Source organism: Bacillus rossius, chromosome 16 (genome assembly GCF_032445375.1).
Source record: "Bacillus rossius redtenbacheri isolate Brsri chromosome 16, Brsri_v3, whole genome shotgun sequence".
Taxonomy (NCBI): Eukaryota; Metazoa; Arthropoda; class Insecta; order Phasmatodea; family Bacillidae; genus Bacillus; species Bacillus rossius.
The window spans coordinates 11,789,820-11,816,122 of NC_086343.1; the positions used below are offsets into that span (position 1 = coordinate 11,789,820).

Genomic DNA, 26,303 nt, shown 5'->3' on the forward strand with positions numbered 1-26,303 from the left:
AAAAAAGTGTTCGTGACTTTATAAGATGGAAAAATCTCCTTTATAATTGTTTCACTTGTGTCATGGCAATGAGTTATCATGCAGGTAGCATATATTTTATTTGGACGTGGTAGAAAAAGGCACTATACAAGAAATCGTTACATAATTACACATTAAAAAACATGTATTTATTTCACATGTAATTCATACATTTTGTTTCACACCAATAGACAATGTTCATTATGTTATAAAAGACAAAGAAATTTAAAAAGAGCACTATAAATTAAACCAACGTGCGCACGATTTACTTCCAAGAAAGACAAATTAAAAAAAAACTGTACGGTATAATAGACATTTCAAACACAAATATTTTTACATCACAAATTTTTTTTCAAAACTGTTTGCAGAAAAGTCCAACAATCTTAAAAGTATGTAGATGGCCTTTAGAGAGGTACTTAAGAGAAACAAATGCTTAAATAGAAATAATTTTACAAATCCGATACAGTAAACGACAACAGATTATTTAAACAAGTTTAGTAGAAATACACACAAATTGGTTTTACCTGTGACGCACAAAAAATGTACATAAGCTTTATATTTTTAACTAGACAGGCATTTATACTATTTGATTTAATGCACACACACTTTTAAAACAACAAAACACAGAATTTAATTTTGCTTACCACTGAAGCAAAATATTTTTATGGTCGCTATTATACATTATTTAACGAAATTTATTTCGTTTCTCCTTTTTGTTAGGACTTACAAGACAAGAAGTTTATGCATACCGAACACTCTTTTTAGGAAATTCTCTTGTTTCTCATTTACAAATTTTACAAATTTCTCAATTGGCTGCCAAATGAATTATTTCCTTCAAACTAAGTAACAGTTACGACCACCTCAGTATTTATTCAGCTAAACAAGCAATGTCTTCTATAATTTTGAAGCACCATTGCTCACTTGAGCATTTAACCATTCTGGAAAGATTAACTCAGCTTTAAAACTTACATTATAGGTAAGACATTTTATTTTTTTACATGTCCAAAATAATTACGGTAATGATTCTATAGGTAGGCACTGAACGTGACCACACGGCCTATACTTTCTTATGCACATGTAGGTGCTGGCATACTAAAAATGAAGGTTCATGGAAACAATGAGCAAGAATAATTTCCAGTATGAAAGGTGACAGTTTATGAAGCTAAGTGAGCAGGCGACTTAGATTGATAAATCAAACAGGTCACTATAAAAATTAGTTTGAATGATTATCCAAGACCAACATTTTCTTGAAAGTTCTGCAAAAGCTTGAAAAATGTTCACGTTTAATGTAATCAGGGTGTAATATTCGGTTTTGTTTCGGACTATCTTCGTTTTCCCATGCATTTTATCTTATGGCTTCTGATAGCCTCTGTTATGTGCGGTGGATCCCGAATTTCCATATTTCTTGTGTGTCTAGGATCAACTAATTCCGGAAGAACGCATAGTGTGTAAAATAAAACGAGTTTTGGCTCCATTTTTTCTTTCCAGAATGTGTCGTCTCTGAAAATTTCCAATAGGTACTTTTAATTTCTTTTGGCTCGAAGTACAGATGCCTAACTAGCAAATATCCCTTCTGGTTATGTGAAGCTGATTCTGGACTTGATAGAAATATTCATGATCTTTTTTAAATGAAATGACAGTAGGACTTTCTTCAGAATATTTCAAATACTTTATTTTGCCTTCTCGCATGGCTTCATTTATGTCCATTCCATATGCCGAAGCAGGACACTTAATTTCTACGAGACGGCCTTCGCCAACAAGGACATCGGATGTTGCGGCAAGAAATGGGTGTTCTTGGTCAATAAAAAGACCAGCTTTACTTATATTAATTTTTTCCTGGTCTTCTAGCTGTTTGATAACTATTTCTTCGGACTGCCTGCCATGTTGTACTGATGGAACATTAAGTATGTCATGAGAGTATATTATGGCTCTTACTAGGTTCTAGCAGGTTGTTGTTGGCTTCAAATAGGTTCAAACGTTTTATTACAAAAATTCTAAATCAGCGATAAATGTTTGTTCTAAATACCTCTCTTTCCTGTTGAATACTGCTCATTTCATACGTCATTTTATTAAGTTTTCAACGATGTTGTTTTCTATGATGATGGTGTCAGACACTTCCGTGGACCAATGAAAAACACCGGCTTCCGTTTCCAGCAGTTGGATTGGTGGCTGAAGTTTGGCGTACGATTTGGTGACTGTCCTGCAAAGATTAAAACAAAATATATTTGTGACATGTCGAGTATCAAAATTCCAAAAGTAACGAAATTTCCTATTTTGGCTCTAATATTTGAGTACAATTTTATAGTTGTGTGTTCCGCTCAAAATGTTGATGAATTTCTCTTTAAAGGTAGTGACATATTCAGTTAATTCTATAATCCTGCCTATAAACACTACCACTGTTCGCAAACTAATCAGTAAGTGTGGGATATGATGTAAGAGAGTTTTATTGTACACTAATATGACAAGTCTAATTCCAGAATGTAAGTACAGCACGAGATACGGGCATACACATGCATGCACGTACAAACTTGCATAGAAACAAGTAACATTCAAAAACAAGAAATGCCTACGTGGAACAATAATAATTTATGTCATCATATATTTACTGAATGTTTTGTTTGCAGGAGAGCCATATTGTATATCGTCCTTTACTAGAAAGCCTACAAGGGGAAAATTTTTCGCACTCAATATTTTTTATAAGGAAACATGGAAAATCACCCAATGACGCAGTTGAATATTACAACATACAGCAGTAAGGATTCCTGGCATTTTTCCAGCCAAGCGGCTACCACAAGTAACAATAATTTGTTGATAGTCGAACGCATTTGTAAACTGAGACACGCTCAAACAAGGGAAATGAGGTGGGGGATGAAGAAACTGTCTTTTGGAACCGAACACAGTGAGTCATCAATAGCTTGCCTTCCATTCTCGCAATTATTCCCCCACCCTCATAACTTCGCCCATACTGATTTATTTAATTATCTTTCGGCTTGTTTTATAATAGCACTAGTATTTTTCACATCACATGGACTTTTCTAGGACTGGATTAATGCCCTATTAGTTCACTTTTTAAAATTACTAATTGAAATTGATAATCGATGACGTATGTATGGTCGTCAAGCCATAATAACTTCCAATGACTTACATACAAAAGTAATAACGAGTATCTAACTTTTCTTTAATCTGTCCGTAACACTAGGCGTATATATATTATTTTCCTAAAACAAATCCATAGAAGTTAATTACTGGACTGAAAATTATTTATATGAAAAATTTAAGCCTTTCAATAGACTCCGAACGTAATAAAATGCTAATTCTAAATGTTATCGTTAAATACAGTTCGCAGTTTGTGTAGTATAAAGCACTGGCTACTTACTCCTCATCAGGATTCAGAACCATATTTTCATTCTCTGCGTTGCTTTATCTTGGTAAAGAAAAATGAGCCGTCAAGTTAGCCGTTTGGGGATCAGTTACTGTGCTGCACCATATTCTTCAACTCTTCGGATTTTTCTAAAAAATTTAATGCATTGTACAAACTAATTTGTAACATATGTTTCTTAAAATAGTTTTTAGCCGGGTTTGGAATTCTCCGGTGTTCTTTTACATTAATAAAAGAAAAATTAATATCGGTATCGCTATATCTTACCTTTGTTTCTGGTACTCCATCAGAGCTGTTGCTCTTCTTTTCTTCCGTTTCGCACTTAAATAAAGTCGCCCTAACTTACCGATTCGTTTGTCTTGCTTTTTTTTCATGCGTACCGACTAACAGATAATTGCGTCTTTTTTATATTATGCGAAAGCTCACAAACAGCATTAACGAACCATTGAACGAATCAACAGACTTAAAAATCTTGTACAATGTAGGTTGCTACCGAGTGAAGATTCTTTTCAAGCTACTCGCCATGATAGTCCAGGAAAGATATGAAAAAAACATGGACAAATTGCAAGAAAAGTTTTTTTTACATCAAAATTCACAGAAAAATTCGTAGAATAACATATCCAAAATCCACCGAAATCCACTTTCTTTTGGTAACTTTTTTCCGGGTTTTGTTCCGGAAAAACGCGAAATAAAATAATAACTCAAAAACGGTGCATCTGACGACAAAACCTGTAGAGACAAAAATTAAAGAACATTATCTTTTCCATAACATATCCAAAGTTCAAGAAAATCATCTTATAAATTCTGCTTCGTTTTCCGGGATTAGTCCCGGAAAAAATATTAAAAATGAAATAAATCGAAAATTGTGCACTTTACAGTATAATGGGTTAGGAAAAAGATAAAGTAAACAATGTTTTTCATAATATATGAGAATTTAACACAGATCAACATTTAATTGTTTTTTTTTTGTTTTCCAGGAAATGTCCCGGAAAAAATTTATCGAAAGAAAAAAAAACGGAAACCGTGCACCGTACTTCAAAATAAATCGTGAATTAAATTAAGGGCAACAAAATTGCATTATATAATTGACCTTTATCAAAATGTGCTTAAAATTTATGTACTATTGTCCTGGTATATGTAGTTACTATTTATACGATTGAATTCCCATTCCCTTGTACTGAGTGATTTTATGTATCCATGTGTTATAACTCTGCAAACGATAAAATATATAAAATTAAATTAAATATGTCATTGACGGAGGATATTTACTTCATCAGTTACCTTGGTCCCATACTGCAACATACAACGAGATCGCTCAGCTGTACGTGAGTTTCATCTTGAAAAATTATGGATTAGCAACTACTGTATTTGATGGATATGGGAAAACTCACAGTACTAAAGACACAGCACATATTAGAAGAGCAAGAGGTAATGCATCACCTGTAGTTGAATTCACAGGAGAAATGCAGCTATCACTCCGTAAAGATATGTTTTTTTTTTGAACGAGCGAAATAAAGGACAATTTTTAAGGTTATTAGCAATACATGTACGCGAAGAAAATGTCCTGTTGTCGAAGCACCAGGTGATGCAGATATTTACATTGTCCAAGAAGCTTTAAATGTGCAAAAGAACAATTGACAATAGTTATAGGAACAGACACAGATTTACTTGTCCTTTTACTCTAATATTTTGGCTCACAATCACATAACTGTTTGTGTTTAAAAAGTGAACAAAGGCAGAAGAAAACATATCACATTAAGGAGCTAAAGCTGAAGCTCGGTGATGAAATTTGTAGTAATATTCTTTTCTGTCATGCATTCATGGGATGTGACACGACATCACACATCTATGGTATAAAGGGGAAAATATTGGATCTTCTCCAGAATGACAGTGCCTTCAGGCAACTTGCGAAAGTATTTTCAGATAGCATTCCCAGTGTGTCAAAAGAAGACACTGTAAAATCGGCAGAACAGCTGTAGTACGCCTGTACAATGGGTCAAGAAGTGACACTTTCGACACTTTGCGTTGTAAAGTGTTAAGTGAGAATGCAGCTACTAGTTCTAAATGTGTACAACCAGAACAGTTACCTCCAACTAGTGCTTCAGCTCGTTTCCATTTCTTAAGGGTTTTCTATCAGATACAAGAATGGAAGGGAATTAAGATGAATCCAGAAGAATGGGGATGGAGACAATTTGCCAATTTCGACAGACAAGCCAACAGTTATGGAATGCCTTTTGAAGGTAATCAGGTGCACTTGCAACGAAGATGGTTGCGGTGCATCCAACTGCAGTTGTAGGAAACACGGCATCCCATGTTCTTCGGCTTGTGGAAACTGTCATGGATCAACCTGTAAAAACCGGCGCGAATTACCTCCCGAGGACTGCAATTACTGTGACGGCTTTTTAGGTAGGGTGTTCCTACATATCCATGCAAATTAGCCTGTTTTCCTAACCAAATACAATGATATTTAATGCTGTGACCTTATACTTGTAATATACCATTTTGTTCAGAAAAATATAATCTTTTCCAATATAGATTCAAATTTTCATTTTTCTCATCGAATAACTAGAAAATTATCAACAAATTGCTTGTTTTTACCATTTTTTTAAATATATTTTGCGTCACGATTTCCAAAATATAAAACTATATTGGAAAAACTGCATTACTTTTCTCGTCAGATTAATAATCTGGAAGCTGTAGCTATCATAATTCTCGAGAAAATAGGCTAGTAGTGGACGCATGTATAACTGGTTTTAAAAATGGGTATATAACGCTCTTAAACAGGATGATTCTATTAAATAACATTTCGAGCTGATATGCAGGTTATTTTCCGAATTTTTGGATCAGTTTAACATTAATAGAAATATAAAATCACGCTGATGTTTGTTTAGGTAACCTATATTTTAAATTAAAGTACTTATGTATGTTACCTAATGCATATTTATTCAGTATTGTGTGTTACAGAGTGCATCCCAATGTGTGTATATTTTTCTATTTCTTCTCGATACAGGTCACTGGAAATCTTGTGTAAATTTAATTGTATGATATGTTTTGTGAGAATGGACGTGTCAAATTTTTCTTTCAAACAATAAGCAGTTGAAATGAGTCTGATTTTTTTTTGGTAGATTTCAAAAACGTTTTAACACATCACTAACTGAAAAAGGAATATAATTTAAGTGACTTTAAAATACTTGTATATTATGGAAATTAAATATAGTTCGGATCCGACAATTTTACATGGGATACAATGCTTTCTGTTATTTTGCCTACATATTCAATACTTTTTCCGTGGCCGATCACAAAATAAAATCTATATACCAGATTTCAGTGAATTTAGGATCTGGTATAGGAAATCTTGTGTGCTTCTGTTTGTCCCACCGAAACTTTTTCAATACGATGTTCCGTTTTCGTTTTATTGAATTTTTAAAGATTTTCCAGGACGAGTCACAAAAAAAACTATATACATATGTAAATATATATTTATATATATGAGCAGATTTTGTTGAAATGAAATTATATTTAATACAAAAAAGTATTTAATTTTAGTCACGAATTTCTTTGACGTACGATACGTTTTCGTTTTGTCCTTTTTTTTTTCAGGAAATTTTCTGGAAAACCAAAAACCTATTTTGTGTTGATTTTTGTGAATTTGCAATATACTATGAAAATCGTTGTTTACTTTAACTTTGTCCTGAAACATGCTGTAAAATGCGCCATTTTCAATTTATTTCAATATTTTAGGTTTTTCCGTGACGAATTCCAGAAAACAAAACAGTAGTTATTAATGAATGTTTGTAAAATTTTGATATGTTATGGTAAATTTGGCTCTCTTTAATTTTAGTGTCTATACCTTTCTTCGTAGAACGCACCGTTTTACAGTTATTAATTTATTCCGCATTTTTCCGGGACAAATCCCGGGAAAAACGTTACCAAAATAAAGTGGATTTCGGTGGATTTTGGATATGTTATTCTACAAATTTGTCTGCAAATTTTGATATAGTAAAACCTTTTCTCGCAATTTGTCCATAAATCGACCCCTTTTTCTCATAAAATGCCTGGACTATGAATCCTTTAGAGAAATGGTGTTGCTGTGTAGCGGGAGGAGGAAGAAGGGAGGAGGAGGTTTATCACCGTTACAGATCAGCACTTCCCCTACCGCGGGCGACGTTGAGGCGTGTCAGTGTCATCCCCACCCTGCTCGTCTTCCCGGAGCTTGGCGTCAACTTTCCCGTCGAGCAGCACAAGGCAGACACTAAAAATGCCAAATTAGCCAGTTTTCCTAACCAAATACACAGATATTTAATGCTGTGACCTTATACTTTTAATATACCATTTTATTCAGAAAAATATAATCTTTTCCAATATAGATTCAAATTTTCATTTTTCTCATCGAATAACTAGAAATTCGTCAACGAATTTCTTGTTTTTACCATTTTTTTAAATATATTTTGCGTCACGATTTCCAAAATATAAAACTATATTGGAAAAACTGCATTACTTTTCTCGTCAGATTAATAATCTGAAAGCTGTAGCTATCATAATTCTCGAGAAAATAGGCTAGTAGTGGACGCATGTATAACTGGTTTTAAAAAGGGGTATATACCACTCTTAAGAGTTCGCCGAGGGCCGAAAAGGACTTTTCATTTCGGATTTAAGTTTTTAAACTGTAATTTTTAGATGAGTTAAAATTGCTAAAAACGCATGTTTTCAGAGTAATTTTTTAGGCGTGAAACAACCGGTACAGATTCTTGAAAGCACTTAAGGGACTTGCATTACACCTTTATCTTCATTTCTCCGCCATGTAATGTTACGGTCACCGCTCATGCGCACGACGAGAAGACTGCGCGCCAGTCCAGAGGAGACACCGCGCTAGAAGCACCAGCGAGCGTCGCGCTTATCATCCCGCCTGACCAGTGCGGGCCCCTTGAAGGTGCAGGGGAATGTTTTTTTTTTCTCGCCTGGGCGCCAGACGCGGTGGGGAAGGGATGGAGAGGGGGGGGGGGTTTCCCCCGGCGTGCGACGCGTGCGGAAGCGACGCGACTTGCAGCGAACGACGACGACGACGACGCGACTACGAATGTCCGCGTTACGCCCCGCTGTTCGTCCTCTTCCCCCGGCGAACACGTCCTTCGGGAAGAACCCGAGTGTCCGTGTCCGTGTCCGTGTCCGTGTGTGTGTGTGTGTGTGTGTGTGTGTGTGTGTGTGTCTGTGTCTGTGTGTGTGTGTGTGTGTCAGTGTGTGTGTGTGTGTGTGTCTGTGTGTGTGTGTGTGTGTCTGTGTGTCTGTGTGTGTGTGTGTGTCTGTGTGTGTCTGTGTGTGTGTGTGTCTGTGTGTGTGTGTGTGTGTCTGTGTGTGTGTCTGTGTGTGTGTGTGTGTGTGTGTGTGTGTCTGTCTGTGTGTGTGTGTGTGTGTGTCTGTGTGTGTGTGTCTGTGTCTGTGTGTGTGTGTGTGTGTGTCTGTCTGTGTGTGTGTGTGTGTGTCTGTGTGTGTGTGTGTGTGTGTCTGTGTGTCTGTGTGTGTGTGTGTGTGTGTGTCTGTGTGTGTCTGTGTGTGTGTGTGTGTGTGTGCGCGTGTGTGTGTGTGCGCGTGTGCGTGGGTGCGCGTGTGTGTGTGTGTGTGTGTGTGTGTGTGTGTGTGTGTGTATATATATATTAAGCCCCTTTCAAAAGAGCAAAAATCTCAATGAAAGACATTTTGAATTCTTAATTTTCTTGCAGTTAAGATAATTTCTGATGTAACTTATGTATTATTGCTATTTCATTAATTAATTTTAAATTGAAAAATTTAGTTATTATTTTTTTTTTCTAAGTGTCTTTTGTCATGTGTTTAATGTTTTGTGTTGTCCCATTTTATTGTTGTGTTATTATTGTGTTTTGTGTATGTTATTGTTATTTTTTTTGTAATATTTGTTAAGTGCCCGCCTGTTAAAGGCTCTGACTGTTGGTAGGCACTCAAATAATAATTATAATAATAATATATATAGGGGGTAGGTTGTATCGGTCGTAAAACGTGAATACGTCGTGCAACGGCGGAATTAACAATGGTATTTAATAACTTGAATTTTCTTGTATTATTCTTGAAATATGATTTTTAAACATAATGGTGGGCGAAGGGATTATGTTAATTAGATTTAATTGTTATTTCACAAGAAATTTAATGCCTAAAATGAAATTTACTTCGGTATTAACTTTTAACTAACCTACAAATGAATTTTATGTACACACAAAAAAAAATATGTTATCAAATTTAAAGAAATTAAGAAAAAAATTAGCAACTAGCCCCGTTCTCTTCTTCATTTTGTTATTGTAAACTGTAAATTTATTTTTTAAATGGTGCAGAAATATTCATGAATTACAGATGTTTGTAAATTTGCAGAATTGCAAGAAAACAACTAACTGTATCACCAAACCGTTCCCTGACTATCTTCCAGTGTTAATGCCACACATTAATACGCACAATAAAACAAAATAAATAATTATTATTGAAAATTCCATTATACTTTCCATTAAAAAAAATGCTTGAATGAAACATCATTTGTAATAGAAAATTATACGCAAATTTCGTAAGAAATACTTGGTATTATCTCGATAACGTATTTAATATATGGAGAAAAAAAATAACCATGACCTAGTGTTGTGCGAAATTACACATTATATTTTCCTTGTTAGTATGACGGGACTATTTCCTGGCAGCTGGAATTACTTTCGAGAAGTTTCAAGTTATACAACTCGGACATTACAGGTATTTTATATCCTTCTAGTCATCGCCACAGGCGGCAGCATAAAGCAAATGTCCCCCCCCCAACCCCCCCCCCCCCGGCATGGTTGTTTACGTGGACAAAGCGTGACTCCTATCCGTAATCCAGTGGTCCCCCCCCCCCAAACACTATGACTCACCTCCCCCCCCCCAAACTAATGATGCCCCCCCCCCCGAATTTTTTTATGCCATTTTCTAAATGATTTACTCAATTATTTTATAATATTATACTTTTTTTAGTATTATATTTTATCACATTTTGCATTAATTAAAACTGATTTTATAATAATAATTTTGGTCATATCAGGTAATATTTCCATCCTGAACCGACAGATGCCAAACTGCTTTTGTTGAGGAAAGTGCGGGGTTGCCAATTTGATTTACAAGATCCCTTTCAATTATCAAAGCACCAGAATCGTATTTTCACATTAGAAGCTATAATTATGTCAATAATATATACATTTTTCTCGTCTTTTAACCACCCCCCCCCCCCCTGAAATTTTAATGACGCAGTCTGCGTCGTTACCCCCCCCCCCCCCTTGTGGGCACCCCTGCGTAATCTGTCTCGCACGGACAGTCTTTTGAGATTCTCTCCCCCCCCCCCTCGTACTCTAGTAGCGTGGCGGAATGCGCGAAGGAATGCACCAAGGTGCACAAGCGCGCGCGTGTGTGTGGAGATTTCGTTCCGCTTCTCTCTCTCGATAGCGAGACTTTGCAGATACAGACAAGATTTTTATGTTTTAATTTTTAGGCTAATTTTCTTTTCTTTTTAACTGGAGATTTCGGCAGTATTGTTTTATTTTATGTCGTCTGTTTTATTCATATTATTTGATCACACATGACTCATAAATGTTTCATGATTCTTATTTCCCCAAAACAGTGTCATCTTGACTGATAGATGACACACTCGGAACAATAAAAATAAATCAGCACGTACTTGTTTCAAGAATGTACCAGATTCACTATGCAACAATAAGTTATTAATAACAGTATAAAAATAAATAAATATATATATTTCATAATCTACTTAGTACATATATTTTTAAAACATCCATGCTAAACACATAAATTCATTGAATTAAATATAATAAATATTAAGGTTTTTAGTTACGTTTTTTTATTTGACGATAGTGGTTCATTTCGGTGTTTTATAATGTATTAACTTAGATTTGGATGTTATTTCAGTTTTATCGCAATTTACCTTATTATCGTGTCACTAGGCATTGCACCTTTCATCCTTGATTGCAGTGTGCATTTCTCTTTCCAACGCACGTTATCTGCTATTAGCGCTGTGTAATGAATTTTTTTAATTAATTTTAAACGTTGTCTTATGTGAAGAAAAATTTGAAATGAGAATTGTAAATAACATTTTCTGTTGTACGTCATCAAGAGCATCATCTGATAATATTAATGATTTATTTCAAGGAGTGGTAATTTTACAACAATTTTTTTTAAATCCCGTTTGTAATAAAAAAAATGGGCGTGTGTACTTATGTACGCGCGTGAGAAGTTATACTTCTTTGGCATCATTAAAAAAATAGTTTAATTGCATGCAAATAATTAATTACAATAAAATAATAAAAGGGCTGGAAAAAGATAGTCAACACAGTCAAAATAAAGTTCAGTTTAAATTTGAAAAATTAAATAAATATAATTTAGAGAATAATAAATATATGACATAATTTGTACTAAATATTATAAGATTCTTAATTTTAAATATTTATTATTGATTATTTAATATTCGATTCGGTCAGTGTAATAAAAAATATTTCGATGGATAGGTTCGGTTAGGTTTAGGTTATCGTAACTAAAATTATGTGTTGGTTAGGTTAGCGTTATTTTAAAAACTCTTGACTGTAAAAATATATAAATCCTTGCAATATGGCAAGGGGTTTTTTTTTTTTTTCACGAGCGATCGGCTAACTTCGGAGAACTTCGGAACTGTTCGGTTGTGGCTTCCATCGCCGTAAAAAAAAGACTCGTGGGAGCCACGTGGATGGCGTGTTCCTATTTCCGAGATGAAGCGGGCGTTTGTTTAGGTATCCCTTCCCCCCCCCCCTCCAGGGTTATGGGGAGGGGAGGGGAGGCCGCTAACCTTACACGGCGCCAGCCTTCCGTGGGCAGATGACGTCACCTAACGCCCGCGGCAGTAAACACACACGTGCACACAGCCAGACGCACGCGCGCGCGCGCCTACTGACGAGCCACGGCGCCCGCACAGATGCAGCTATAGCCCGAGACGCGTAGCTTGCCTAGAATTCGCCCACGCCTCGAGAAGTGGTAGCTGCCAGTGGGGGACGCACTACAACGCCGAAATACCACAACGCCGAAAACCATAACGCCGACAGCTAGAAAAACTGCTGTGTGCCACAACGCCGAAAAATGTCATTGCAGGACTGCCACAAAGGTTAGGTTAGGTTCGGTTAGGTTAGGTTAGGTTAGGTTAGGCTAGCCTAGGTTAGGTTCGGTTGTGGTACATTTTTGGGTGTTATTGTATTTCGGCGTTTTGGTACACAGCAGTTTTCTAGCTGTCGGCGTTGTGGTCAATTTGGCATTCGGCGTTATTGTACGTTCGTCGTTGTATTAACGACCCCTGCCAGTGGTGCCCATTTCTCTGATGTCGACTCGCGAAGTGACACACTGTGTGTTTTATTTCGCGAACAGTGGCAGCCACCATGAAGATGTTTACGAAGGCTGTTGACAAAATTCTAGACATTCAGGGAGGCCTTATAATAATTTTGCCCCACTTACCCGGAAAATAGGAAGGATAAACTCTTTAAAACAATGCTTTAAGCCAGCCTGGAACTTATTTTCAACGATGATTTTGCAACTTATGATAAGGAACTTTTATATTTGTTATCCTTGTTACGAATCGAATAAATTACGTTCACACACACATACACACACACACACACATATATATATATATATATATATATATATATATTTGTGTGTGTAAATGGCACAGAAATATTCATATAAAGTTACAGATATTTGTTCATTTACATGAAAACAACTGTATCACTGCGAAATAGTGTTCGCAGTAATAGTGGGTTCGGATTCTCACACAGGCATTTATGCTTTGTGTTGTCCCAATACCGTTCCCTGAATACCCTTCCAGTATTAACTGCGCGCATAATAAGCATGATACAACAAAACAGTCGAATTGTTTAATATTCAATGATCTTATCCGGGTTTTTTTTTTCGCCGCGAAAAAAAAATGCTTGCCTCTGGCTATTTCTGATCACGAATACACGGGAAAAAATTCGTCCTTTGTACCATTTCTGCGTAGTGCTTTGTTTTTGTTATTATAATACATGTAATACCAAACACACTTGTATACAGTGCGTCCTAAAATTAGTGCCCAAACGAACAAAAAAATATTGAGCCCCGGGCTCCAAACAATGCAGAAGGTTTTTTTAAACTTTTCCTTCAAGGTAATACCGAAAAACTTGTAAATAATGTAAAGGTAAATGTATGAATATGTGTGAATAGTTATGTTTACTAAATATGTATTCCCTGTTGGTAAAAGAGCACTGGGTGCTGGAGTACCATATATTACTGTACAATCCCATGTAAAAGAAATGCATAAATAAAGACTTTTGAACTTGAACTTGATCTGGAGAACTGCGAGCCAGCGACGGGAACTGAACCAAGAAAGTGCCGAATGACGGCCGACCCCGCTGAGACGCCTCACAAAGTCGGCGGACAATGAAACGGGAGACATTTTCCCCCAGAGTAATACCGCGCACTGTGTGGAGTCTGTCCCGGAGGTCGAATAAACCCGCGTATTTTTTTTTCTTTCCCGGGCTCCAGTTATTAAGACACTTTTTTTGACGTGACAACGTCCAATAAATCGATGAACGCCGGCTGCACGCAAGAAAAATTGCCCCGTTACGCACATTGTTCCGTTACGCTGTGTCCCGTTACGCTCATTGTTCCGTTACGCTGTCGGCGAGTGCAGTAATAATAGGTTATGTTACAATTGACTAAAAAAACTATGGTGATTCATATAATTGATGATAGATATTTGATTACAGTTTATTTATATGGTAAATTGTTCATAATTATATTTAAAATTTATAGCTAAACGCCAGTTTTTAAAATTAATTACAAGTCATCTAAACACGTGAACTGTTTCGTCGACTGTTTATAAAGTGATGTGAAAATTTAATGTGGTTTTCATTGCTTATTACAACAACAATTTCGGCAATAAAGGTTAATTATTCTTGCATTTTAAAAATCTGATTACTAGTATAAATTCAAGTATTATTTTATTATTAAAATAAATATGATTCAATTTTATTCATAAAAGTATGCAATCATTTCATCAATGTTTTGTCATGACGTCGCGTTAAAATATCATCCGTAAACCGACTTTACAGACAGCCAAATTTTTTGAATTAAATCTCGAGCGGTTTGTGAATTGCGCGTTCCAGAGACTTCACGTCGTTTGGCGCCCCAGCTAGGTTACCGCTTTAAATGTGGCGTCCATATTTCCGAAGCTCTCTCTCTCTCTCTCTATCTCTCTCTCTCTCTCTCTCTCTCTCTCTCTCTCTCTCTCTCTCTCCCTTTTTATTTTCCTATCCTACTGGCCATTCCGGCGCCTCGCACACGCGTCCCATCTTTGTTTACATCCGGCGAGGATGTTTGTGGGAGGGAGGAAGATGTTTTATGGGTCTCAAAAGGCGCGGATAAGGGGGGCGGTGGTGAGTCGTTAAAACCCTGGCATGAACGCGTGCGCGCACATACACACACAGCCACACACACACACACACGATGCTTGCTGACGAAATCTTCCTCTTCCGCGACAAGCTGAGACACGAAGATTTTCGCGGTATCCGTTCGGTAGCAAAGTAGGCTTGAAGCACGTTTTTTATAGTCCAGACAAAGTAAGACTTTCGAGTTTGTATTGATTTCCCAGCAAGCGGGATTTTTGCCACAGGTTCAGGGTTTCGTTTCCGGAAAGAAGTTCCTTAACAAATGGGGAGAAAAAAAAACTTTTTTTCATTCCTTGCCAACCATTAAGTTAATGCACCGCAATTTACGAACATGTGTTGCATACAGTAAAAGCAAAACACGCAATTTTGTGAACATCCATAAACCACCCCCCCCCCCCCCAGGCAAAACTAACGACATGAAAATTAAAGTTTTCCAACACGGCGAAAGAGAGACAGAGAGAAAGGGGGAGAGCTAGCCATTAATACACTACAAGTGAGGGAATATTAATCTAGCTAATTGCCCGAGGTGGAAAAACCTGGATTTTTTTAAAAAAAAAGAGGGGGGGGGGGTTGGGGAGGTTTATGTTTTATGGCCGGTGCGTCGTTTTTTCTGGTCGCGAGCACGGAACTCTGAATGAAGCGATGAAACAGAGAGAGAGAGAGAGACAGAGAGAGAGGAAAGCGATCACTGGATAATGGCACGATGTTGCAGGGGAGACGAGAATGCTAGTGGGGGGAGGGATGGAAGGAGGGGGACCACCTACGTGGTCGGCCACACGCCAACGCTACTCACAAGGTCAAGCGGATCTATAGGAAGTGGTAGCAGAAAAAAAAGGGGGGAGTGGGGAATCTAGTCACGGGTTATAGTTTGGTTCATGGATGGAAAGGAGGGGGGGAGCAGAAGGAGGAGGGGCGAAATTCCTTGCGTCGGCTGGCTTCCGCGAGTCTTTTGGGAGCCGATACAAGCGGCGAAGTGGTTCCAAGAGGTCATCTATAGCACGTGTCGCGTAACTTGTCTCGAATCTCACCGTTATCAAAAAAAGTGGCACTTAAGGGGGCCCGCCTCCTCGGGTGTGTGTGTGTGTGTGTGTGTTAGTGAGACGGGATGATAATAGCGACGCTCGCTAGTGCTTCTAGCGCGGTGTCGCCTCTGGACTGGCACGCAGTCTTCTCGTCGTCACAGGACAACTGTGAAATTTGAGCGGTGACTGTGACATTATATGGCCGAGAAATTAAGCTAAAGGTGTAATGCAAGTCCCTTAATGTCTTTCAAGAATCTTCACTGGTTGTTTTACGCCCTAAAAATTACTCTGAAAACGTGCGTTTGTCATTTTTAACTCTTCGAAAAATACGGTTTAAAAACTTTATCCGAAATCAAAAGTACTCTTCGGCCCTCAGCGAACTCTTAAATGATTTTCGTAAGCAGACCCCACTCGGATATCTTGAGTAGTTTTCAAATCGCGTTGTTTTTCCTGAAGCTCTGCGCACCGTGTATGTGCCCGGGTGGTCGGAGACGTTAGCATCCCTCCTCACCCACGAGAATATCGAGTTCAACGCTCATTTGGGTCGACACTTCTTCTCCCTTGTTTAATTACTGACTCAGGATAGTGCAGGGCTTGCTGAGAGACGTTTTTGGCCAATCTGTACAGACCGGATGGAATCCCGGATTCATTTCGTGGTGGGCTACAGTTTAAACCATTTTCCCTGCATGGAATTTTCGCTGTTGGTTCACAGTTTGTGGGAAGGAGTCTAGGCCAGTGAGAAACCCTCAACCAGAGAAGTGTCAGATCACAGACTACCAAGTTGAGACGCCTCACAAATGAGCATCCCATGAACACGTAACATTTTCCCCATTCCGTGTAGGATTGTGGGCTATATCCTCAAGGTTATTCAAACAGCGAATTTTTTTCAGGTCCATACTAATCTGTAATTTACAGCTAATGGACATGATCTTCAAGTATACTTTGCTCTCGATGAATACGCGAAAATAGTAACTGATGATCTTAACGATTGCATCACACAGGTAAAAGAAAGTCTTCTTGTCGTTCAGAGTGGTAGATGGGCTGCACGACCGTTGTGAGGTGTATAGTCAAATGGCCTTTCAAAATGTACCAACCGCCTTTCCTTTCCTTGGTTAGGGTTTTTTTTTCTCCCTCCACTTCCATTTTTTTTTTCATTCCGTGACATTCCCGGCATTGTCCGCCGGAACTCGACCAGAGTACAATGAATTAGCACGGGGCATTAGCGGCGGTGGACGGCTCAAAGGCGATCCCACCTCGCCCCTGGAGAGCAGGCAATTACCGCGCACGTGTGCCTGGTGGGTGGCCTGCCCCGACCACCGCAGGGGCAGCTCTCGTTCCACATGACAAAGAGGAATGAAAGAAAAAAAAAATACACGGCTCCAAAGGCGCCCGCTTCGAACTTGTGCTTTAGAAACATTTTAGACTGTAATAAAAATTAATACGTGCTAAACAAAACAAAAACTGGCATTAAAGGTGGCTCTTAAATGCAACAGTAACATTAATTGACAGTGTGTGTGTGTGTGTGTGTTACAGCACGATCTACCATGTGTTGGTTTTTTTTTTTTATTATTTTCTACTATTTCTAAAAATTACAACTCGTCACCTCCCTTGCATTTTAGGCAGAAACAACACATAATATCTTTAAAAAAAGTCTTTACGAAATGAACAAGTGTTTTCCACAATCGAAATGGGATTACAAACTGAACGTTGTACCCCGAGAAACGCGATAAACCTGCTAATTGTTATCGGTTGTTCGTAAAATTAACGCCAGGTAAATATTGATGAATTAACATTTTTGCCCGCCATTTAACGTCCTGGGTCGATCAATTGATGTTCATTTACCTGGGTTCTCGCAAATTGCAATTTTTTTGTAAATGAAACAAATATTTATATAGAATTACAGATATTTTTTATATTCACATGAAAACAACTGTATCACTACATAATAGTGATTTGACAAGCAAAAACCTTGCTGAAAATTAAGGTAGCAATTTTATTCGTCCGTCCGTCAAAAGAATGATGTTACCACACTTTTGACAGAGGGGTGGATATAATTTTTCGGGTCACGTGATTGGCGGACTGATGGACGCAGTCACGAAATTGCTTCCGTAGGTAATCTCATTTTATATGACTGAACAATGCATGTGAGTACCTTATAGACGCCCGCCTATAGTCAGATCTGTATCTGTGTCGGTGAGGCGGGATGATAAGCGCGACGCTCGCTGGTGCTTCTAGCGCGGTGTCTTCTCGTCGACACAGGACAACTGTGGAATCTGAGCGGTGACCATAACATTATATGGCGGAGTAATACAGATAAAGGTGAAATTCAAGTCCCTCAAGTACTTTCAAGAATCTGTGCAGGGTGTTTTATGCTTAAACATTACTTTGAAAACACGTATTTTAGCTATTTTAACTATTATAAAAAAATACCGTTTAAAAACTTAATCCGGAAACAAAAACTTCTTATCGGTTTTCAGCGAAAAATTAAATGGTATTCGGATATCTTTAGTAGTTTAGAAATCGCGTGTATTTTTCTTGGAGCTGAGCACACTGTATGCGTGTCCGGGTAGGCCGTGAACCCTAAAAAGGGGGGGGGGGTCGAGGGGGTGAGCGAGGCAGCGCAAGGGGGCCCGTCACTTCCGGCCTGGGGATGCCGGCGAGTTGGCAACAATGCACCCGCATGGGTCCCGGCGCGACGCTGCGTCGGACAAGCACGTGTTCCGAGCCTTAACAAAACAACGTCCCTTCCCCCTGGAACAACGCTACACCCGCAGTACCCACACCCCTGAGATTGAATGAATGGATTTAAGGCTCGGCTACACCCTCCGAGCGTAACATCTTAGCTCTCGAATGTACGGCATTCCGCAGGAGTTACTTCCTGAACGTGACGGGAGTCGCGTGGAACGTAAATGTGTAAACACGGTGCTGCTATCTGTGGCGGATGGCGCGAATCATATTTTACGCAGCCAAAGAGAAATTAAATAGTATTAACAATTTGGTAAATTTTAAAGAGTTGAGCTGTATTTTAATAAATTTCATTGTCGAAAATCAGGTATTTTTTTAAGTCTATTCTGCTTTAAACGGAACCAATTTTTATATAATTCTACACCCAGAGGCGTAGCCGGAGGGGGGGGGGGTTAGGGGTTGAACCCCCCCCCCCCCCTTTAGAACCAAAACTTTATTTATTTCTTATTCATCACTCAAACAAATTTCATCATTACAATATTTAAATTTAAGTACCGAAAACTGCTAAAATAGCACTATTTTACACCTTAAAATCCAAATTTTCCCGGGGGAAGGACACCCGGAACCTCCGCTTCTTAGGGATCGTCCTTAATCACGTGAGGCTCGAAAAGGGGGGGGGGAGGGTCGGGAAAAATCACTAAATATCACAAAGGGGGGGGGGGGGGGGGAGGGGTGTAGAGAGATATCACGTGTATTTATTTTTTCGCATGATTTCTACTAAACCGAAAAGCGACGCGTGACCTTGACTCGACGTAGCCAGGCAACAATATGCCCGCCCGCCGCAACATGAACCACCCGGCTCGGCTTGCCCCAGTCGCCAGTAAGACTATGATTTTGGCGCCGAATATACATGCTGTGCTTAATTTTCCAGAATTAAATTAGATTATACCTATATTTAAAGATAATATTCTGAAATTTTTAAAAATATTTTGTACCAAAAAATACACGTGATTTATGGAGGGGGGGGGGGTAAGTCTAAAACCTCACCACAAATCACTAGGGGGGAGGGGGGGGGTTTAAAATTTGCTAAAAAAAAAAAACATCACGTGATTAATGGACGATCCCTTAACACCCCCCCATACTCAAATCCTGGCTACGCCACTGAAAGCTCGGCTGTGCTACACACACCCAGGCACCGACTGCGGGACGAGGATGTCGGAGGGCGGCCTACCTTGCACCCAGAGCTGGTCGACGCGCGTGTGCACCTGCGCCGACTTGAGCCCCACGCAGAAGGTGGCCAGCACGAGGATGGCCACGAACAGCACCTTGCCGGCGTGGCGCTGCACGAAGCAGCCCAGCTGGAACAGCTGCTGCTGCAGGAGCCCGCGCGCCCACAGAGCCGCGCGGTTGCCAGACGCAGCGCCCTGCAACAGCGCACCAACAGTCGTCCGTCACACCTTTGAATATATATACTGTATAGAAGTCGCCAGCCCAGGTTAAAAATTCTAATACGGTTTTGAGGTAGTTGGTTAATTCACCGCCGCAATCGCCACCATCTCTAGGGCATCGACTTGTGGTGGTCCCTAGCGGACAAGTATCCAACTCTTCAAACACCCCTTCCCCCTCCTGTTGAACGACGTTGAGCTGCAGTGAATAATGGAATAGGGGTGCGGGGAATGACAGCGGACGATAGTGCTGCGCTCTAACGTATAAATAACAACTAAGACGATACAGGACGTTACGGCAGCGCACTGCAGCGGTGAAGTTCCCAAGCTGCTCATTATACGCTTCTGAAAAACGTAGAGTAAATCCTATCCACTCGCGACTTCTATACAGTATATATTTTCAAAGGTCACACTGACACGAGGCATGGGCCTCTCTGGCGGGGGTGATGGGGGGGGGGGGATATGTCCCCTCCAAAAATTTCTTGTGGAGGGGACACAATAGCACTCTAGGGTAATTTTTTTTTCCTTCATTTCATTTTAAACAATTCTTTATTCAACATTACATTATTATCATTACATTGTTACTATTATTATTACATTACTTACAATACATTCTATTTGTATATTTTTAGTTCTCAACGCCAAATATATTTACATCCCATGTCCCCCCCCTAAATTTACTTACTAGAGAGGCCCGTGACACGAGGCCATATGCCATGTCATGAATTTTTATTATACCTAATTTTGACAAGAACTCTTCCAGTTGAAAATTTTCTTTGAAGTCCTGTAAATTTATTGTCCCCCCTTTTCCTTTTTTAAATCATAAAAAAACCTCTTTATCCAACTTGAAATAACAGTACGACTTCATTTTTGGGCCACTGATTATGAAAATTTAAAGAGAGGCCTTCTCCTTAAACACTTGTTAGGAGTGGTAGTTTTGTGAGTGGAAAAATTTATATAAGAGTTTAAGTGTTTTGTAAAGATAGCCTAAAGATATGTTTTCGAGGTTCAACTTTGTTAATTTTTTTTTCTCCAGGGGTGGTTCCCCGGGCTACTACGCTCACCAATCCCCAACGAAACAGGTATATTCAAGATATTCTTATCGCTTCGACCCGTCCCCCTAGACCCCTTTCCCAAGAATCCTTGCTACGTCCATGGCATAACCCTCTACCCCTATGAAAGAGATTGAATTCCAAAACATTCCTTCTTTCCTCTTTTTTTTTAAACTGAATACGTCCTTGGTACCCTATGTCTAAAACCTGGGGCGCAAATCTGTTGGATTCGTAAGGTGGGCCCGAGAAATTCGCGGGGGGGGGGGGGGGTGTTTAAACCGACATGATTCATCTTTGGTCAGGGTGCTTGTATGTTGAACACAACCCATATTTTAGTCTATATGCATGCAATAGTAATAAGAAAACTTTATGCAGAAAATTTTCCATGGAAAATACTTTTGACGTTTACATTTATCAACACCGATTCACAGTCACGATTTTGCAAGCGGGCCCCCTCAGTGAGGGGCTTCTTAGTTCCAGTTAGGGGACTTGCTACCCCTCCCCCCCCCCCCTTTTTTTTGTCTGATCTACGCCCACGTCTACAACTTTTTGACCACTTGAGACCTTTTTCAAGAAGTTCGCATCTCTTACAGCGGGACACCTCTATCCGTCAACAAACACTCCAAAGGAACAAGACAGTGACGTCACTCAGGCCATTGCCTACTAAGGCGCGTTCAAGGGTACATGGTGAACGTCATTATGACGTCACAGCACGCAGTTCTCAAGGGCACAAAGTAATGTAAAGGCCCTTAGCAATTGAATTTGAACGCAGCTCTTATTTGATTAAAAAAAAAAAAAGAATGATCTAATCACAACGAAAACAAATCTACGATAAACGTAACAACACAAATTATTACCTAAAAAATTGATCGAACTTGCAAAACCAAAGTCCAAAGTACAGAACAAGTTAATAATTGCTTGTAAATACATTATTGGAACACGATAATCAAATAAACAAAAATTATCCCAAATAATATTGAAGAATATTGACAATTAATCTTAACGATGTGTGTTACTTTTAGAGTGTTAGAAGTAAACCCATATAAAACCAATGGTAATATAATATCAGTTATAAAAAGATTAGTGCTTTTACTTATTTCGTAACACGTGCGAACAGTCTGTGCTAATGAAGCACGAACATTTTAATGGCTATTCCTTCAAGAAACTAATGCTTATTTCCTGGGTGAAAGCTACCTTTTCTGTGAATGCAGTATACAGGATACCTTGTTCCAAATTTTATCCAAATCAATTCACTAATAACGACGTTATCGAGTAACAAGCAAAGGAATACACAGTCAGGGAGGGGCAGCGAGAATCCATTCCCCCCCCCCTTTTTTTTATAAATATTATTTTTCTCACAATAATAATGCAACTAATTAAGCAGCTTAAAATGCCTGATGTATGATTCAATTTATGGCCACTAAATATGCAAAACAGAGAGAATAGCTCTCTTTGAACAAACTTAAGAAGACGAATCATAAGCAGTTATATTGTAAGGCGCTATCTACCTTTCATAAGTGGCACTTATTTTTAGTAAATAATAAAAGGTAAACTGTTAAGCTAGCGAGCGTCACTAAGTTAAGGAATTAGAAATGAAGGCACAATGAGAACAGTAAACAGACACGAAGTGAGAAAAGTGCTTGCTCTTTGGCCCCACACGTAATAACACGTCATGTTAGCGTACGTAAGTTAACGAGCAACATACTACTGTTAAGTTTACGTAGGCCCGTGAATAATTACTGAGGTTTTAACACTCTCACAACGATACTGCCTGTTCAATTTTTTTTCTCGTAACTTACACAACTACTAGGATTTTTTTTTTGCGGTCATTCAAACAAAGTGCCATTTAAGACAAGGACGTTAAAAAGAGTTTCAAACATTTGTAATGGCTTTCCGTGTTTTTACTGTGAACGTTACAGTCATATTTTTGGTTCCTGTAATAATTTTACGAGCTTTTCTGACGTTTCGAAATATATATATATATATATATATATATATATATATAATAAAGGGCAAAAATTATAAATATAATTTGAATACCGAGCTATATTAAATTAATCCATGAATATCCTAAAACTATGACGGCAGGAAAAATTAATATTACATAAAGGCCGTTAGTACGTAGTGTCTCATAATATGAAGAGAGAAAAAAACTTCTCTATTAAGACTTATTATGAGCCTTGTCGTTCTCATTATATTAGAATTTAATAATGTTTAATCATCAATTTCTCTCTTACTGAATGCCGTTTAACTCTTTCGATCAAATTGTAACAAACTGCCACAGTTTTTGTGTGCGTTTTGAGAAACAACTTTTTTTTTTATTATTTCAATGATTGTGAAACGGAAAGGTTTATTTTTATTGCTCTTAAATCGCCCTTGGAGTGTGATGCTTACAGGTTACTCAACCTAACGCATTTCATGTTCCTTTTTTTTTTGTGGTTGAATGTAAAAAAACGAGAAGACGACTGGTGGTATAACTGGGGTACGTTAATGCTTGCACATAAAAACACATCTACCAGTTGTGAAATGTCATGGCACATTAACGTAAATAAAAATACTTTTTTACTGCGAGCCATTTAGGAGAAAATGAGAGAAAAAAAACTATCAGACACGACCTTTTTTAACTCATCTTTAGAGACCCGTGAATTTCGCGGATTCATTTAGTGTTATGCTAAAATTCAAATAATTATACCTTAGTGCTGCTTCTGTCATTGGTTCTCTGTTAATCTGGAGAACTGAGGGCCAATTAGAGACCCTCACTCATAGAAATGTCGAATCACAGGCCACCCAGTCGAGACGACTCACAAGTCAACAGCCAATGAACAGTTGGCATTTGCCCGAGTGTGTAGAGAATATTGGAGTCTATCCTGGAGGTCATTGAATCCGCGAAATTCACGGGTCTCTACTCATCTTCAATCTCGTCCGAGAAGACATAAAGACAGAGCTTATTTAAATATTATGACATCATTAAAATCTCAGAACATTCGATATGCGAATTCACGAAGCACTCCAGGAACTAGACGGGCTAAAATAAAAAATACAGTGCCTACTCTACCAGTAATCTGTTCAAGAGAATGTGAAACTTTTTTATTTCAGGTGAACAGTGAGCAATCGAGATTTCGACAGACGACTAATCATATCAAATTAACAAAATAAATACTGCTGCTATATGAATTTGTTTACGTTTGTTTAAAATCACGCTATAAAGCTGTCAGGCAAGTATGGTTCGCTGAGGCACTGTTAAAAAAAAAAGTCTCACCATATCATAAATAGAGTGTACCTACAGTTTAAAAAAAATTGTGACAAAAATAGTTTAAAAAAAATCTTTTTGAGGGACTTGACACTTGTTATTTAGTTTTAAATAATCTAAAAAGTTAAAAACATCAATGCGTGTGATCAAAAAATTAGTATCCTTCTATACAAGTGACATCTGAATCTTTAAAAAGGTTTTGGGAAAATTTAACTTCAAAGACAAGGCGGAAACGCAAAGCAAAAAGTTGAGAGTTGGCCGATGCATGGCGCTGCGTTATTTTTTTTTTAATTTTTTTTTATTGCGTCTTGCGTACTTTATAAACGAGTGTTTCAAAACGTCATTATCTTAACCAAATTTTTTTTTTTTTTGCGTCTTTGCGTTTGTTGCGTAGTTTATAAACCCGGGCTTAGTCCACAGTGTGTTCATATATGGCCCCGAGCGGGCTGAATACGAAACCTTGCGGAGACAATGCGTTACTCTCCACGCACTACCGAAACACGTACCGCATTTGATGATTACGAGCCGGCATGCGTTATGTGTTCCGTTATGATGCGTGAGACTTGTGAGCCACGGTATAGATCCATGACGTAAAAGGTAAAGCAACCACTCTACAGTTAAAGTATTTGTCGAATGAGATATCATGACAGCATAACATGAATATTTTGTTTCAATAATGAAGTATAAATTAATTCTTAGAAATTGTATTGTGTAACAATCTTAGCTCTCGGTAGTTTGTACGAGAAATTTCGTGAAAATGTAACGGAAGTCGGTGAACGGAAATTTGCCAAAAAGATGGCGGACCGTCGTTTAGCAACATAAACGCGTATATAGTTACTGTCGTAAACATTAGGAGACATACCAAAGTATTGGTGTGCTAACTAAACTTTGTGATGGGTAAACAACCCTGGAATATATTTGGTAAACTAAAATAGTCATATAAAAAGTTATTACATGTTTTGAAATACCTAAGAAACTAGCCTTTCAATCATTATAATACATTTTTTTCCTCCTAAATTCGCAAGAGAATAAGTAGCACAGCTGTAGAGAGAGCGATCAAAGGGGCATGGTTCAAATCACGTCACTGGAAGATTATATTTTAATATTTTATTATAATGTAACAATAATGTTGAATCAGCTCAATACGGTTAAGGTTTGTTAGGAAGTACTAACAGACTGATTTCAGTCGTTTAAACAAAAACCATTATACAAACATATACTTAGTATTGTAATAGCTATAGGCTATATGTTTTTAAATGTTTCAGGTTAATATTTTAGCAATGTCTTAGAAGTATAACTTCTAACATGTGTGGTAACTTTATAGTATTAACTGTTAAGAGAAATTTAACAAGATGGGCAAATGTGTTTGCTCGTTTACTGAGGTTAGATGTTTAAAAATCCGTGGCGAATACTGGAAAGACTCGCTCACTTGTTTTTTTTTTTTTTTTTTTTTCCTTGTTTCAAGCATTTAAAGTTTCCACTGGTTTGTTTCATAATGATTCAAACTAAAGCTGCAGAACACAATTTTGTGTCGTCAGTGTTGCCAAACGTATGCACTGCCATAGCAAAAAATGAAATCATAGATCAGCACTATATACATAACTAACGACAGTAACACTTCCAAACTTCAATTACTGCTCACGTCACACTCCAGTTTTTAAATAGATTGTCACCCTAACACACACAACTATGTTAAAAGAAAACTTTGCAAATTATATTTTATTAGTTTCATACTACCAACTGATATACTCGTGGAGTTCAACGTAGGATGCGATAGTAAATACCATCCGAAGAAATGTGTGTTCATAATTAGGGACACCTGTATTTCGCGATTTCATTTCATGCCAAGGTATTTCACAAAACACTGTAGCTTTTTTCTAAGAGTCATAGCAAATTGTGAGAATGCAGCAGTACGGTGACCACATTCTCATTGGTCCCGTCAAGAGCGGGACGACACCTCTCACCGACCTCAGCA

At 38.2% G+C, this 26,303-nt stretch overlaps 1 protein-coding gene across 1 annotated transcript in view; it reads right to left on the reverse strand.

The window, feature by feature from the left end:
* LOC134540309 (protein patched) overlaps positions 1 to 26,303 on the reverse strand; it is a 118,692-nt gene that overhangs the window by 79,686 nt on the left and 12,703 nt on the right. Inside the window, exon 2 of the mRNA XM_063382969.1 lies at positions 19,813 to 20,005. Within this exon, the coding sequence (XP_063239039.1) occupies positions 19,813 to 20,005 (193 nt within the window). The remainder of the gene's footprint in view (positions 1 to 19,812; positions 20,006 to 26,303) is intronic.